At 42.3% G+C, this 15415-nt stretch overlaps 1 protein-coding gene across 2 annotated transcripts in view; it reads left to right on the plus strand.

The window, feature by feature from the left end:
• myo10 (myosin X) overlaps positions 1–3539 on the plus strand; it is a 303162-nt gene extending 299623 nt beyond the window's left edge. For both annotated transcript variants that reach the window (XM_082960691.1, XM_082960690.1), the window contains one exon: positions 32–3539. In XM_082960691.1, coding sequence (XP_082816817.1) covers positions 32–142 — 111 coding nt within the window. In that variant the 3' untranslated portion in view covers positions 143–3539. The remainder of the gene's footprint in view (positions 1–31) is intronic.
• The last annotated feature ends 11876 nt before the right edge of the window (positions 3540–15415 follow it).

The following is a 15415-nucleotide window of genomic DNA, read 5'->3' on the forward strand; positions in this document are numbered from 1 at the left end:
CCTAACCGCGCCTCCTTCACTCTTTCCCCAGGTTATGGACATTGCCAAGCTGATGAAAGCATACATTAGCATGATCGTAAAAAAGCGCTACAGCAACTCTGCATCCATCAGCAGCTACGGTAGCCAGTGTAGCACCTGGTGAGGTGTCGTCCAAGACCTTTCACCTTTCATCACTTAGCAGAGGGCTGGGGGAGGTTGAGTCCTGCGACAGCCTTGTCAGGACACCTTTCCCTCAATGTTTTGGAGAAATGTGATTTTGAACACTCTGGGCCAGACTGACTTTCTCATGGCTCTTATTGCTAACCAGCTAGCTTTGTCTTTCTTATGCTAAGATGCTAACATGCTACCATTACAAGGGCTTTTGTTACAGGGTGAGACTAGTGTTACTGGGGTGGTTCCTATGAGTGTGCGGAGTTGGGGCATGGCCAGTCAGAATGTATAAGGGCTCAAGGTAGAAGTTGTCCCTAACCACAGATCTAGGATCAGATTACCTAACCCCAAACCCCAGATAAAAAAAAAATCGGGCCCTGGACCAGCGGTTAGGAGAAACTTCTACCAATTCATGAGTACCATGTTTGGTTCTTCTAATGGATGAAACCTTAATTAGACGCCCACTTCTAAGCTTTGGAATACTCGGGGCCTGCCGGTTGTTAAGGAACCATTTCTTTTATTGTCAAGAAATGGAAATATGCAACTCAATACACAAATTATTTTTAAATATATAATGATTGTTGAAAGGTGAACATTAACAGTGATGTAAGGGTTCAAAGTACTTGAAATAAACCCTTAAAATAGCAGACTGCTTAGCGGCACCCCATCCTTACAAACGGTAAATCAATGGAACTTAATTATTTGATTTAATGAAAATCTCCCCCTCCTACATATAAAACATTTGTTCAGCTTTCTGGTCTCTGGGTATACCAATTTTCTCAACTCAAGTTGTGTCATCTAACATGTCCAAGCAGGAATGCATGATAAATAGATTTTGATGTGAAATAGGCATACCTAAACCAGTGAGTAATTGGTATGAATTTTGGATTGGCAATTAGGCTATTGTTGCTAGAATATTACTGTCAAAATAGGGCTTCAGAATTGCAGATATATTTTGTTTAATAGAGAAAAATGTACTTTTGTGTACAAATAGGCTATCACACTTGGGGCTAATCACTGGGGAAACTCAAAACCAAAACCCCAATAGTAGCCTACGGTTTCTTCTTGTGATTGGATTTTTAAATGCTCCACAATTATTGCATTCTTCTCTTCCTTTCTCTCCATCTAGACTACTCGGAGCACACGGGGAGAAGCAGGGGCAAGGCAAACACTTTTATGCAGGAATCAGTATTGTACCGTTTGACCAAATCAGAGTTTTAGCTGCCCCAAAAATATAACGTTTTGAGTGAAGGGACCTGCTAAAATTTGTAGTTTGCATGGACGCGACCACTTCAAAGCGTGGAAGTGGAATTTCCACCTCTCCAGTGTGTCTACAAGGACTATGTTTCAGGCCTAGTGCTTATTTGACTCATAATATACCTCGCTTTATTTGACAGCATTATTTGAAAGGATTTTAGGCCTAGTGCTTATTTGACTCGTGCTTATTTAACTCATTATATACCTCACTTTTAAGAGTTGGGGGTAAACAGGGCAGCGGGTCATCATGAGATACTGTCGAAGATTTTATCCACTGCCTGCCATAGACTATAAGCGTAGCAGTGCAGTTTATACTGTACTGCATGTTGCAAATGTAATATTACTATTGTGATGCCTAATTGCCATGGTAATTAGGAATGTCCAGTCAATTAAAATTATCTTAACTTACATCAAATGCTTTATGACAGCATCATCTCCCATAGCAGTGCCAATCCAAACCCCCAAAAATTGAAAATATTTAAAAGAGAAAGGGCCCAATTTAATCAGATCCGCTTTAACCGACATTTGCATATCGGTTGTTTTGGCTATGTTGGAGCTAGAACCACATCAAATCCACAAGCAGCTCTGTGCAGTAGGCTATTGTGGAAATTGCCATTGGATGGACCGAGTCGCATTAGTAATAATCCCATGCAGCCTTTACACCTCCATTAGGCTGATTATAGATCCTTATTGTGGCTTGACAGCTCTTAATGTAGTTACACCTCAGACACCGCCAAAACACCAGCTATGCAGGTGTCAGCTGTCGCCTGTTCACGCTTGATCTGATTGAATCCTAGCCTCAGAGCTCCTTTGAATCAGATCCGCTTTAGCCAACATCCGCATAGCGGTTGTTTTTGCTGTGTCGGAGGTGGCGCCGTATTGGAGCTGTCAAATAAAGAATTGGATCCCAGCATTTCTCCTAAAGCGTACATCGCCATTTGCTGCAGAGTCGCATGAACAGAAATCCCATATGCATCTGTGTTTACAAGTTCGAACACTGGAATGTGAGATGTAATCTACACCTCAAATAGGATGATAAATCATTAAATGAATGAGGATTTTTTTTCAATTTGAGGGTAAGCATTTCTATATAACCTAGACATTCTCGTTCAGAACTTCTAACATGAGTGGGGCGGGTGTGGCTTCATGACAATGATCACAAGAGCAACTGCTGACCGATTTATGGCTCCAATGCAGTTCCACCTCCAACACCGCCAAAACATCCACTATGTGGATGTCTGCTATTGCCAGTTAACACTTGATCTGATTGAACGTACTGTAGGTCGTAGTTAGTTTAAAGTCCTCATTTTTATTTAGAAGACTTGCCTCGTGAGCTTTGCAGCCCAAAGGACACTTACCTGATGGGCTAGTAAGGGAAGGGACCTAACTTCTCCTTCCACAAGAGGAGAGTTCTTTACACCTCCTGCGGACTGGGCGAGAAGTAGATCGTCTGTGTCTGGGCATGATTATTGCTATACCCACTGAGTAGCTGGACCCGTGCTTTTATAGGCTTTGCCTTGGGAGTGAAATTACTTCATAATGGCATTGACATGATGCAATAGCAACAGTGCCATTCCAAACACAAAAATCTAGAAATAAAACAAAAATTCGGAAAATTGGCCAAAAATGTTAGGAGTAGCTTAGAAAGCTTAGTGTATTATAATGTCGTTAGGGCAGCTTGGTCCAAAATAATCACGTTTACTTTAAACATCTGGACAAAAAACACATAGCAGTACATACTCAAAGATCTCCAGCTTGGAAGGTGCTTCATTATTTCCCTCTACCAGCAAAGTTCTCGTAAAGTTCCTGCAAGGTTGCTTTAATATAAAAGCGACACCCCACAGCATTTCACTGGAACTCCGCGGGCGGTAGCTCCACCCAAAGATATGCAGGATCCTTACTCAGTGCCTTGTATATTATGTACACCTGTTCTTTTTCAATGGATTTGGTTTCAAACGTCTATAAAATGAACCACAAAGAAATATATGAGATAACCATGTTATTTTTCTCCCAAAGTCAATTTCAAAGCTTACAGTGAAAGTATAACAACGGTCGGTGTATCTTTTTTTTCATTTGTATTAGCTGTGTTATCTATTAAAGGATGATTCTAGCAATAAATGAATACTTATTTACTCAGGTGTCTGTGTTTTGAGTTATTTTATGTGTATTTTAACAGTATTCAGGATTAGAGGAGACAATCTGACTAACTTGTAATCAGACAGAAATGACACAAATAAATTCATTGTCATGATTCACTCTCCTCATCTCTGCACTGTGATAGCTGATGTGTGAGCTGTCTGGTGCATAATGGCTACCATGGCATCACCCAGGTGGTTGCTACACATTGCTCATGGATGTTTCCCCCGTACAACGTTAATGAAGTGGTTCAAGCATCAAGGAAAATTGTATATATATCCAACCAACCAATATCATAAAACAAAATCGTAAGGCTAAAAAATCCGGTAGTTAAAGACCAGTGACTACATATGTAAACCACCCAAAGTGCATTTGTTTGCTAATTCTGTATTTAATGAGCAGAATGCAGTATTTATTCCTAAACACATGCTCAACCTTGAGCAGAATCCCACTTCTAACATACTAGCAACAGTATTTATCAATGACCATTCAACAAAAGGTTTGTAGAAAAACATTTACCACTGAACCTTTGACCTGGAAATTAAGTGAGAGAGAAAACCAACTTTAAGAAAAATAAGTTGAACTCCAGGAGTGGAATTTTCCTAGATGAAAAATAACCCTGAATCGTCAATCAGATGCAAAGATGTATCTTCTACTACAGCCTCTCGTCTTGATATGTAAACTACTCATAGCTTACTCAAGAGCTTTCCACCCAATGAGGAGAACTCTATACGTCAACACATTTTTAGCCAAACCTATTCTACTATATAAAAAAACAATCACAGTCTAAGTCATCAAAAGCATGTCAAAATATGTGCTTAAAAGGAGTGCGCACGTGCGAGTATTCTGTGTGAGCGGTTAACAAAGAAATAAGTACTCCTATATGCTTAATTTCCGCTTATATTCCACTAATGGACTGGATGGTTCTTGAACTCAGAAAATATTGGGGGGGGAAATCATTTGCATTGAAGCATGTGCCTCAAATGATCAATATACACTACATGACCTGCTGTGGACACCTGCTCGCCGAAACATCTCATTCCATATCAGGGGCATTAATATGGAGTTTGTCCCCCCTTTGTTGATATAATTGCCTCCACTCTTCTGGAAAGGCTTTCCACTAGATGTTGCCAGATAAGACCAGTGGGCCTGCCGGCAAGATAGTAACAGTCAGCCTGCCATATAGTACCAGTCGTTCAGCCACATTGGACCAGTCGCCTATGAGGTGTGTGACTATGATTCTAAAAGTCAAGAAAAAAAGGCATTGTTTCTTGCCTCACGCTGGGCATTCACAAGTGATAATGTATAATTCACAAGTGATAGGTTAATATTGTCACCCATCAGACTATTATTTATTTATCTTGTCTTTAAAATATACTAAATAGTATATGTGTGAAATTTGTTTTGATTTAGAATGGACCATGTCATCTATGCACTTAAATAGCGAATGGAGGATGCTTTTCCCGTGGTTAATTTTCATGCCAGCCAGGTAAGCTATACTCCTGTTGTAAAGATAAGCAATGTGCTTAATATTAGGAAAGTTGAGAAATAAATCAAGTAGGCCTAGCCTATAGAAAGCTGATGGGATCCTGCTGTTTTTAATAGAGGCCATCACTCTGTAATTTGACTACCTTCATGACTCGTGAGCTCAGGTGTGATGGTAATACGGTCACCGCAACAGCCCTAGTGGACACCTGAGCCTAGAGCATCTCAGTTGGTCCCCCCATTGCTGCTATAACAGCCCCCACTCTTCCGTGAAGGCTTTCAACTAGATGTTGGAACATTGCTGTGGGTACTTGTTTCCATTCAGCCACAAGAGCATTAGTGAGGTCAGGCATTGATGTTAGGCATGGCTGGCAGTCAGCATTCCGGTTCATCCCAAAGGTGTATGATGGGGTGGCAGTCAGGGCTCTGTGCAGGCCAGTCAAGTTCTTCCACACCAATCTTGACAAACCAATTCTGTATGGACCTCGCTTTGTGCACAGTGACATTGTCATGCTGAAACAGGAAAGGGCCTTCCCCAAACTGTTGCCACAAAGTTGGAATCACAGATTCATGTAGAATGTCATTGTATGCTGTAGTATTAAGATTTCCCTTCACTGGAACTAAGGAGCTTAGCACAAACCATGTAAAACAGCCCCAGGTGATCATTCCTCCGCCACCAAACTTTACAGTTGGCTTTACTATGAATTTGGGGCAGGTAGCGTTCTCCTGGCATCTGCCAAACCCAGATTTGTCCGTGTTACGAACACCTCTTGGTGAAAGGAAGGCAACACCCTGCTACAGCTCAACTCCCTGTGAAGTGAAAGAGGTATGTGTTCGTAGGTGCGGGGAAGGACGAGAGGCTGAGAAAAGTTACTGTTTACAGGTAAAGGTAAAGTGGAGAACAGGGGCTGGATGGAACCAAATCAAAGAAAGTAAAATCTAAAGAGCCCCCTATCCTACCTAATCTTAGCACCACCTGGCGCGCTAACCAAAATACAGGGGTTGGTCCGCCCAGGTCTTACCTAGTGTGTATAGACAGAGTAAATACTATGGGTTATGTATGCCCGCTGGCCTCTTGCCTAAACACTCCCAAGGTGCCTTACCCTTCCCCCCTGGGAACAAATGAAACAGAATAATTCACCAAACTCAGTGAATACTTTTTTTTTTAATGTAAAAACACAAAGTCCTACGGAATACACATACCTCTGCAGGAGCAGCTACAAAATACTTTATAACAACACTTTCTGGCCAACAACCAACACAGCACATACAAAGAAGCTCCCTCCTAACAAAGGAACACTGGCTTTTCAAGCTGCAGAAGGAGTCGGTAATTGATGAGCCAGCTGTTTCCCCTGATGAGAGGGCGGGGTCAGAGCTCCAATCTGCAATGGGCCGACCAATCAGCTGCTTGGAATCCAGGAAGCCATCCTGAAATACACACACATACAAACCCACAACACAGAATCTGGGGAACGTAACAGTTCATCGGACTGCCAACAGGTGAAGCGTTTCCACTGCTCCAGAAGCCAATGGCGTCGAGCTTTACACCACTCCAGACAAGCTTGGCATTGCGCATGGTGATCTTAGGCTTGTGTGCGACTGCTCTGCCATTTCATTAAGCTCCCAACAAACATTTATTGTGCTGACGTTGCTTCCAGAGGCAGTTTGGAACTCGGTAGTAAGTGTTGCAACCGTGGACAGATTATTTTTACGTCCTATGCACTTCAGCACTCGGCGGTCCCGTTCTGTGAGCTTGTGTGGCCTACCTAGATGTTTCCACTTCACAATAACAAAACTTAAAGTTTCACAGCTAAAGTCACTGAGCTCTTCAGTAAGGCCATTCTACTGCCAATATGCTTGATTTTATACACCTGTCAACATCGGGTGTGCCTGAAATAGCCAAATTCACTAATTTGAAGGGGTGTCCACTGGAGGTTGACCGATTATGATTTTTCAACGCCGATACCGATTATTGGAGGACCAAAAAGGGCCGATACCGATTAATCGGCCAATTTCTTTATTTATTTATTTATTTGTAATAATGACAATTACAACAATACTGAATGAACACTTTTATTTTAACTTAATATAATACATCAATAAAATCTATTTAGCCTCAAATAAATAATGAAACATGTTCAATTTGGTTTAAATAATGCAAAAACAAAGTGTTGGAGAAGAAAGTAAAAGTGCAATATGTGCCATGTAAAAAAGCTAACGTTTAAGTTCCTCGCTCAGAACATGAGAACATATGAAAGCTGGTGGTTCCTTTTAATATGAGTCTTTAATATTCCCACGTAAGAAGTTTTAGGTTGTAGTTATTATAGGAATTATAGGACTATTTCTCTCTATACCATTTGTATTTCATATACCTTTGACTATTGGATGTTCTTATTGGCACTTTAGTATTGCCAGTGTAACAGTATAGCTTCCCTCCCTCTCCTCGCCCCTACCTTGGCTCGAACCAGGAACACATCGACAACAGCTACCCTCGAAGCATCGTTACCCATCGCTCCACAAAAGCCTAGCTAGCCATTTCACATCGGTCACACCAGCATAATCTCAGTTGATAGGGTTGAAGTCATAAACAGCTCAATGCTTGAAGCACAGCTAAGAGCTGCTGGCAAACGCACGAAAGTGCTGTTTGAATGAATGCTTACTAGCCTGCTGCTGCCTACCACCACTCAGTTAATTATAACATAATAACACACAGAAATACGAGCCTTTGGTCATTAATATGGTCAAATCCGGAAACTATCATTTCGAAAACAAAACGTTTATTCTTTCAGTGAAATACGGAACCGTTCCGTATTTTATCTAACGGGTGGCATCCATAAATCGAAATATTCCTGTTACATTGCACAACCTTAACTGTTATGTCATAATTACGTAAAATTCTGGCAAATTAGTTCGCAACGAGCCAGGCGGCCCAAACTGTTGCATATACCCTGACTCTGCGTGCAATGAACGCAAGAGAAGTGACACGATTTCCCTAGTTTAATATTGCCTGCTAACCTGGATTTCTTTAACTAAATATGCAGGTTTAAAAATATATACTTCTGTGTATTGATTTTAAGAAAGGTATTGATGTTTATGGTTAGCTAAATTCGTGCAACGATTGTGCATTTTTCACAAATGCGCTTTTGTTAAATCATCCCCTGTTTGGCGAAGTTGGCTGTCTTTGTTAGGAAGAAATATTCTTCACACAGTTCTCAACAAGCCAGGCGGCCCAAACTGCTGCATATACCCTGACTGTCACGAATCCCACCGAAGGTGGCTCCCCTGCCTGCTCGGGCGGCGCTCGGCGGTCGTCGTCGCCGGCCTACTAGCCGCCGTTGATCCCTTTTTCCTTTTCGGTTGGTATGTCTTATTGTTTGCACCTGTTCCTTATTTGTGTCTCTTGATTTATGGTTATTTAAGCCTGTTTAGCCCGCCCAGGTTTGTGCGGGATTATTTTCATCAGAGTGCTTTTTTGTTGGATGTGCTGGCGATCTGCCTGTGTTATTTTCTGTGCGAACTGTGGACCCGTTGTATAGGGGTTGGGCACTTCGTTATTCACGCCGGTTGTGTTGGCGTCGACCGTTGTCGTACTATAAGGAATAAAAACATTTTTCTTACCTCTGCTCTCTGCGCCTGACTCCTACCACAACTCCTAGCAATCGCTGACACTGACTGTTGCACAGGACGCAAGAGAAGGGACACAATTTCCCTAGTTAAAATAAATTCATGTAAGCAGGCAATATTAACAAAATATGAGGTTTAAAAATATATACTTGTGTATTGATTTTAAGAAAGGCGTTGATGTTTATGGTTAGGTACACATTGGTGCAACGACAGTGCTTTTTTCGCGAATGCGCTTGTTAAATCACCCGTTTGGCGAAGTAAGCTGTGATTCAATGATAAATTAACAGGCACCGCATCGATTATATGCAACGCAGGACAAGCTAGATAAACTAGTAATATCATCAACCATGTGTAGTTAACAAGTGATTATGTTAAGATTGATTGTTTTTTATAAGATATGTTTAATGCAAACTAGCACCTTACCATGTCTCCTTGCTGCACTCGCATAACAGGTAGTCAGCCTGCCACGCAGTCTCCTCGTGGAGTACAATGTAATCGGCCATGATCGGTGTCCAAAAATGCCGATTACCGATTGTTCTGAAAACTTGAAATCGGTCCTAATTAATCGGCCATTCCGATTAATAGGTCGACCTCTAGTGTCCACATACTTTTGTATATATAGCGTAGCTTCAGCTGGCCAGATCGGTCTGGTCGGCCCGGACCGATCAAGTTCCTTGGCCAAACGTTGTCTCCTCTGACCTATCTGGTCAGCTGGCCGACTGGACCAATGTGGCCGGAGAACTGGTCCTATCTGACCAGCCAACCAGAACTATCTGGCCGGCTAACTAGATCCATCTGTCTGGCAGACAGTTCCGGTCAGATAGGACCAGTCTGGCTGGCCGACTGTACCTACAGTTGAAGTCGGAAGTTTACATACACCTAGGCAAATACATTTAAACTCAGTTTTTCACAATTCCTGACATTTAATCCTAGTAAAAATTCTCTGTCTTAGGACAGTTAGGATCACCACTGTATTTTAAGAATATGAAATGTCAGAATAATAGTAGAGAGAATGATTTATTTCAGCTTTTACTTCTTTCATCACATTCCCAGTGGGTCAGAAGTTTACATACGCTTAACCCCTGGTCGGGCTCGGACATCCAGCGAAAAATCCTATCGCCATTAGCATAACAAAATGTAATCTTTTTTTTTTCAAATATAGGACTATGTTATATCGTTTTATAGATACACCTCTCCTGAATCAAACCACGTTGTCCGATTTCAAAAAGGCTTTACAGCAAAAGCAAAACATTAGATTATGTTAGAGGAGTATATCGTAAAAGTAGCCACATAGCCATTTTCCGACCAACCACATGCATCATAAATAACCAAAAAAGAGCTAAATGCAGCACTAACCTTTGACAATCTTCATTAGATGACACTCCTAGAACATCATGTTACACAATACATGCATTCTTTTGTTCGATAAAGTTCATATTTATATATAAAAACAGCATTTTACATCGGCGTGTGACGTTTACTAACTATTTTCCCTCAAATGCATCCGGTGAAACAGCGCTACAATTTACTAAATTACTATTCGAAAACATTTTTAAAATGTAATATTGTCATTCTAAGATTTATAGATGAATATCTCTTGAAAGCACCTGTAATGCCAGATTTAAAAATAACTTTACTGGGTAATCACACTTTGCGATAAAAGGGGATGCGATACTCAGAATAATAGGCTACCATTACAGGTCAGCGCCATCTTGGAACAATCGCATATCAAATCTACTCTTGTATACTATTGTCAATAATCCTTTACCTTTGATTATCTTCCTCAGAAAGCACTTCCAGAAATCCCAGGTCCACAACAAATATATTTTCGTTCGAAAAAGTTAATCCTTTATGTCCCAATAGCCTTGTTCTTGTTAGCGCTTTCTGAAGGCTGCTCCAAAACTTCCGTTGGCTGCGGGACTCCTCTTTCAATAAAATGCATTTTTTTTAAATTTAGGTTCGTTCAAACATGTCAAACGTTGTATAACATAAATCTTTAGGGCCTTTTTCAACCAGAGCTCCAATAAGATTCAAGGGGGACGATTGCATTGTCTTTCAAAACGTTTCGAAAGGGGAGGGTAGCCAGGGGCGCCGGCGTCATAATGGTGATGGCCCTCCTCATGTGACCACTTTCCACAGCGTCTCATTCAGTCAGTTTTCACAGTAGGAGACTCAAACCACTTTGTAAAGACTGGGGACATCTAGTGGAAGCAATAGGAGGTGCACAATGAACCATTGCTCACGGTGTGATTAATAGGCAAAGTGATGAAGTTGAGTCCGCAATTCAGAATTCCACATCCTGTTACGATCGGTCTCGGGGTTTTGACTGCCATATGAGTTCTGTTATACTCACAGACACCATTCAAACAGTTTTAGAAACTTTAGGGTGTTTTCTATTCACAAGTATTAATTATATGCATATCCTAGCTTCTGAGTTTGAGTAGGAGGCCGTTTAAAATGGGCACAATTTTTTTTCAAAAATCGCTGTAGCGCCCCCTATCCTAGGCGACCGTCAAGAGGTTAATTAGTATTTTGTAGCATTGCCTTTAAATTGTTTAACTTGGGTATCCTTCCACAAGCTTCCCACAATAAGTTTGGTGAATTGTGGCCTATTCCTCTTGACAGAGCTGGTGTAACTGAGTCAAGTTTATAGGCCTCCTTGCTCGCACACACTTTTTCAGTTCTGCCCACAAAATGTCTATAGGATTACGGTCAGGTCTTTGTGATGGCCACTCCAATACCTTGACTTTGTTGTCCTTAAGCCATTTTGCCACACATTTGGAAGTATGCTTGGGGTCATTGTCCATTTGGAAGACCCATTTGCGACCAAGCTTTAACTTCCTGACTGATGTCTTGAGATGTTGCTTCAATATATCCACATAATTTTCCTCCTCATGAAGCCATCTATTTTGTGAAGTGCACCAACCCCTCCTGCAGCAGAGCACCCCCACAACATGATGCTGCCACCCCTGTGCTTCACGGTTGGGATGCTGTTCTTCTCCCCCTTTTTCCTCCAAACATAACGATGGTCATTATGGCCAAACAGTTCTATTTTTCTTTCAACAGACCAGAGGGCATTTCCCCAAAAAGTACGATCTTTGTCACCATGTGCAGTTCCAAACCGTAGTCTGGCTTTTTTATGGCGGTTTTGGAGCAGTGGCTTCTTCCTTGCTGAGCAGCTTTTCAAGTTATGTCGATATAGGACTCGTTTTACTGTGGATATCGATACTTTGTACCTGTTTCCTCCAGCATCTTCACAAGGTCCATTGCTGTTGTTCTGGGATTGATTTGCACTTTTCACACTAAAGTACGTTCATCTCTCAGAAACAGAACGAGTCTCCTTCCTGTGCAGTATAACGGTCACCGTTATGAAAACTTAGGACACTAAAGAGGCCTTTCTACTGACTCTGAAAAACACCAAAAGAAAGATGCCAAAGGTCCCTGCTCATCTGCGTGAACGTCCCTTAGGCATGCTGCAAGGAGGCATGAGGACTGCAGATGTGGCCAAGGCAATAAATTGCAATGTCAGTACTGTGAGACGCCTAAGACAGCGCTACAGGGAGACAGGACTGACAGCTGATCGTCCTCGCAGTGGCAGATCCCGTGTAACAACACCTGCACGGGATCGGTACATCTGAATATCACACCTGCGGGACAGGTACAGGATGGCAACAACAACTGACCGAGTTACACCAGGAACGCACAATCCCTCCATCAGTGCTCAGACTGTCCACAATAGGCTGAGAGAGGCTGGACTGAGGGCTTGTAGGCCTGTTGTAAGGCTTGTTGTAAGGCAGGTCCTCACCAGACATCACCGGCAACAACGTCGCCTCTGGGCACAAACCAACCGTCGCTGGACCAGACAGGACTGGCAAAAAGTGCTCTTCACTGACGAGTGGCGGTTTGTCTCACCAGGGGTGATGGTCGGATTTGCGTTTATCGTCGAAGGAATGAGCGTTATACCGAGGCCTGTACTCTGGAGCAGGATCGATTTGGCGGTGGAGGGTCCGTCATGGTCTGGGCCGGTCGACTGATCCTATCTGGCTGGTCAACTGGTACTATCTGGTCTGCCGGACAACCCTATCTGGCCCGTCAGCTTGTCGTATCTGGCAGGCTGATCTATTGGCTACTCTGTTAAAGACATCAATTTGAAGCAGTTCGGCGGCACTTTTGAAATTCTCTCAAGAGTTCCAAAGACCTCTGAGGTCACAAGTTCCTTGGCCAAATGTTGTCTCTTCTGACCTCTGCCAGCCAAACCTATCTGGCCAGCAGACTGGTCCTATCTGGCCGGCAGACTGGTCCTATCTGGCCTGCCGACAGGACCTATCTGGCCAGCCGGCCGATTGGTCCTATCTGGTCATTCGACCGGAACTATCAGGCAGGCCGACCGGACCTATCTGACAAGCTGACTGTTACTATCTGGCTGGCCGGCCAGCTAGTCCTATTTGGCCTGCCGGCTGGACTTATCTGGCCAGCCTACTGGTCCTATCTGGCCTGCCGGACAACCCTATCTGGCTGGCCGGCCGGATGGTCCAATCTACCCGGCCGGCTGGTCCAATCTGGCCGGCCAACTGGTAATATCTGGCAGGACAATCTGTTGGCTACACTGTTAAAGACATCAATTTGAAGCAGTTCCGCGGCACTTTTGAAATTCTCTCAAGACTTCCCAAGACCCTATCTGGCCAGCTGGCCGACTGAACCTATTTGGCCGGCCAGCCGACTGGTCCAATATGGCTGGCCGTCTGGTACTAACTGGCAGGTCGACTGGACCTATCTGGCCGGCAGACTGCACCTATCTGGCCGGCAGACTGCACCAATCTGGCCTGACGACTGGACCTATCTGGCCAGCTGGCTGACTGGTTCAATCTGGCCGACTGGTACTATCTTTAGATGGTTCTCCCAGTCAAAAAGCTAAGATTCGAAGTGAGATTCGTTTTCAGAGAAATAGATCTCGTCTCTCCCTAAATAGCAGGAAGAAGATTATACAGTCAACTTTCCTGCCAGTTCTTGACTACGGTGACACCATTTATCAGATTGCAGCAACCACTACTCTTAAACCTTTGGTGTACCATAGTGCTCTTCGCATACTGCATCCTTACAGTTGGATTCATTTACATAAACTGTAAATATGGAGTGGAGACAATTGATAAAATAATATCTGTATTATGTTTTGAGCTAGTTTTACACTGTGGCCTCATTTATATATACAGTTGAAGTCAAATACATTTAAACTCTGACTTCAACTGTATATACCGTTATGTTTTGTGTTACTACCTACTATTTTTTTGTTGCATATATTATCAATTGGTCAGTTGGTTAGAGAGAGCCTCAAATATCACATTCATTTATCCACTGTATATATGAATCGAGCAAAGTTGGTTTCTGTCACTTTTTCTTCACGTTCAAACAATGATGAATGAATTGTTGACAATAGAGCCTCAGACAGTGCAGGCATGAAGTTTGTGAAGAACAACTGCAGAAATGTACAGTCGACTGAAGTAAAATCTTCATGGCCTTTAATCAGATGGTTTTGGTGAAATTCAGTCGTCATGGAAGCTCAAATTGGTCACTATTGATCCCCATAATGCAACACACTTTGGGAGACGGTGACCAATATCGACCAAGTGAGACATATCTAGACAGAGAAACTATTTAAATAACTATTTATGGCAGTAACTTTACAAGCACCAATTATGTTAAATTTAGACTGAGAATATTATCTAGTTATGGTAAGGCAGGTATAATTGTTTAGCAGATAAGAAAAGACCAGTCTTTATGTGGCTAAAAGAAAAGGAATATAGCATATAATGTTTACAGGAAACTCACTATAGATCCTTAGATCTGCGTGGATGAAAGAATGGGGTGATTAAATATTTTTTATAATAGACAATGGAACTCAAAAGGTGTGATGATATTAATTAACAAAAAATCTGAATGTGCAAATAGTCAGAAATGATTCGCAAGGAAGGTGGATCCTTTTGAATATGAAAGTGGATGAAAAACAGATTTGGCTCATTAATCTATATGGTCGAAATCAGGATTATCCATACTTCTTGGAAAAGATGTATACCAATTTATTGAATTTACAGGCAACAAACGATCAAATCATTATGGTGGACCTTAATGGAAATCACCCTACAAACTATCATCACCGTGCCCTGAAGAGATCAAAAATATTAAAGACACAGAAATAGCAATATTTGGAGATTTCCACATGGACGGAGATATTGGAAAAGCTACTGGAGGACAAAGTCGTTTGTAACTGAATTTTTTCAGTACAATATAGTGTGAGCGGACCAAGTCATTTTAGGATATGAAAGCGGAAAGGTGGAATAAATGAGTCAGGAGGAGGTTCTTAATTGAACAAAGTTCTCTATTGAGGTATTTCTTTCTCAAACCCTCCAACACAATCAAGGATGATCTCACAATGAAAACACAAATCTTCTTCTTTACAAGAACAATGAACACAAGGCGAGTATCTTCAAACTATAACATAAATCACAGGTGTGTCACCGCCTTAAATATCTGTTCGTGGAGAGCTCCCTTCAAGTGGCCATTCCCAAGAGGTAGTTTGTCCTCTTCTTCTCCCTTCCGAAGGGTATGTCCTCTCCTTTGTAGAAGCAAACACTCTTCTCTTCCTCCAGTCCCCCTCACTGCTGGTTCCCTCCTCTCTCTTATAGGTGTGCTTAATTGCCTCTGATCACCTTGACTCACATGCCGGGCTACTATCCGTGGAACCAGCCTGCCCTCTGGTGGTCCTTCC

Source organism: Salmo salar, chromosome 14, assembly GCF_965601325.2.
Source record: "Salmo salar chromosome 14, fSalSal1, whole genome shotgun sequence".
Classification (NCBI taxonomy): Eukaryota; Metazoa; Chordata; class Actinopteri; order Salmoniformes; family Salmonidae; genus Salmo; species Salmo salar.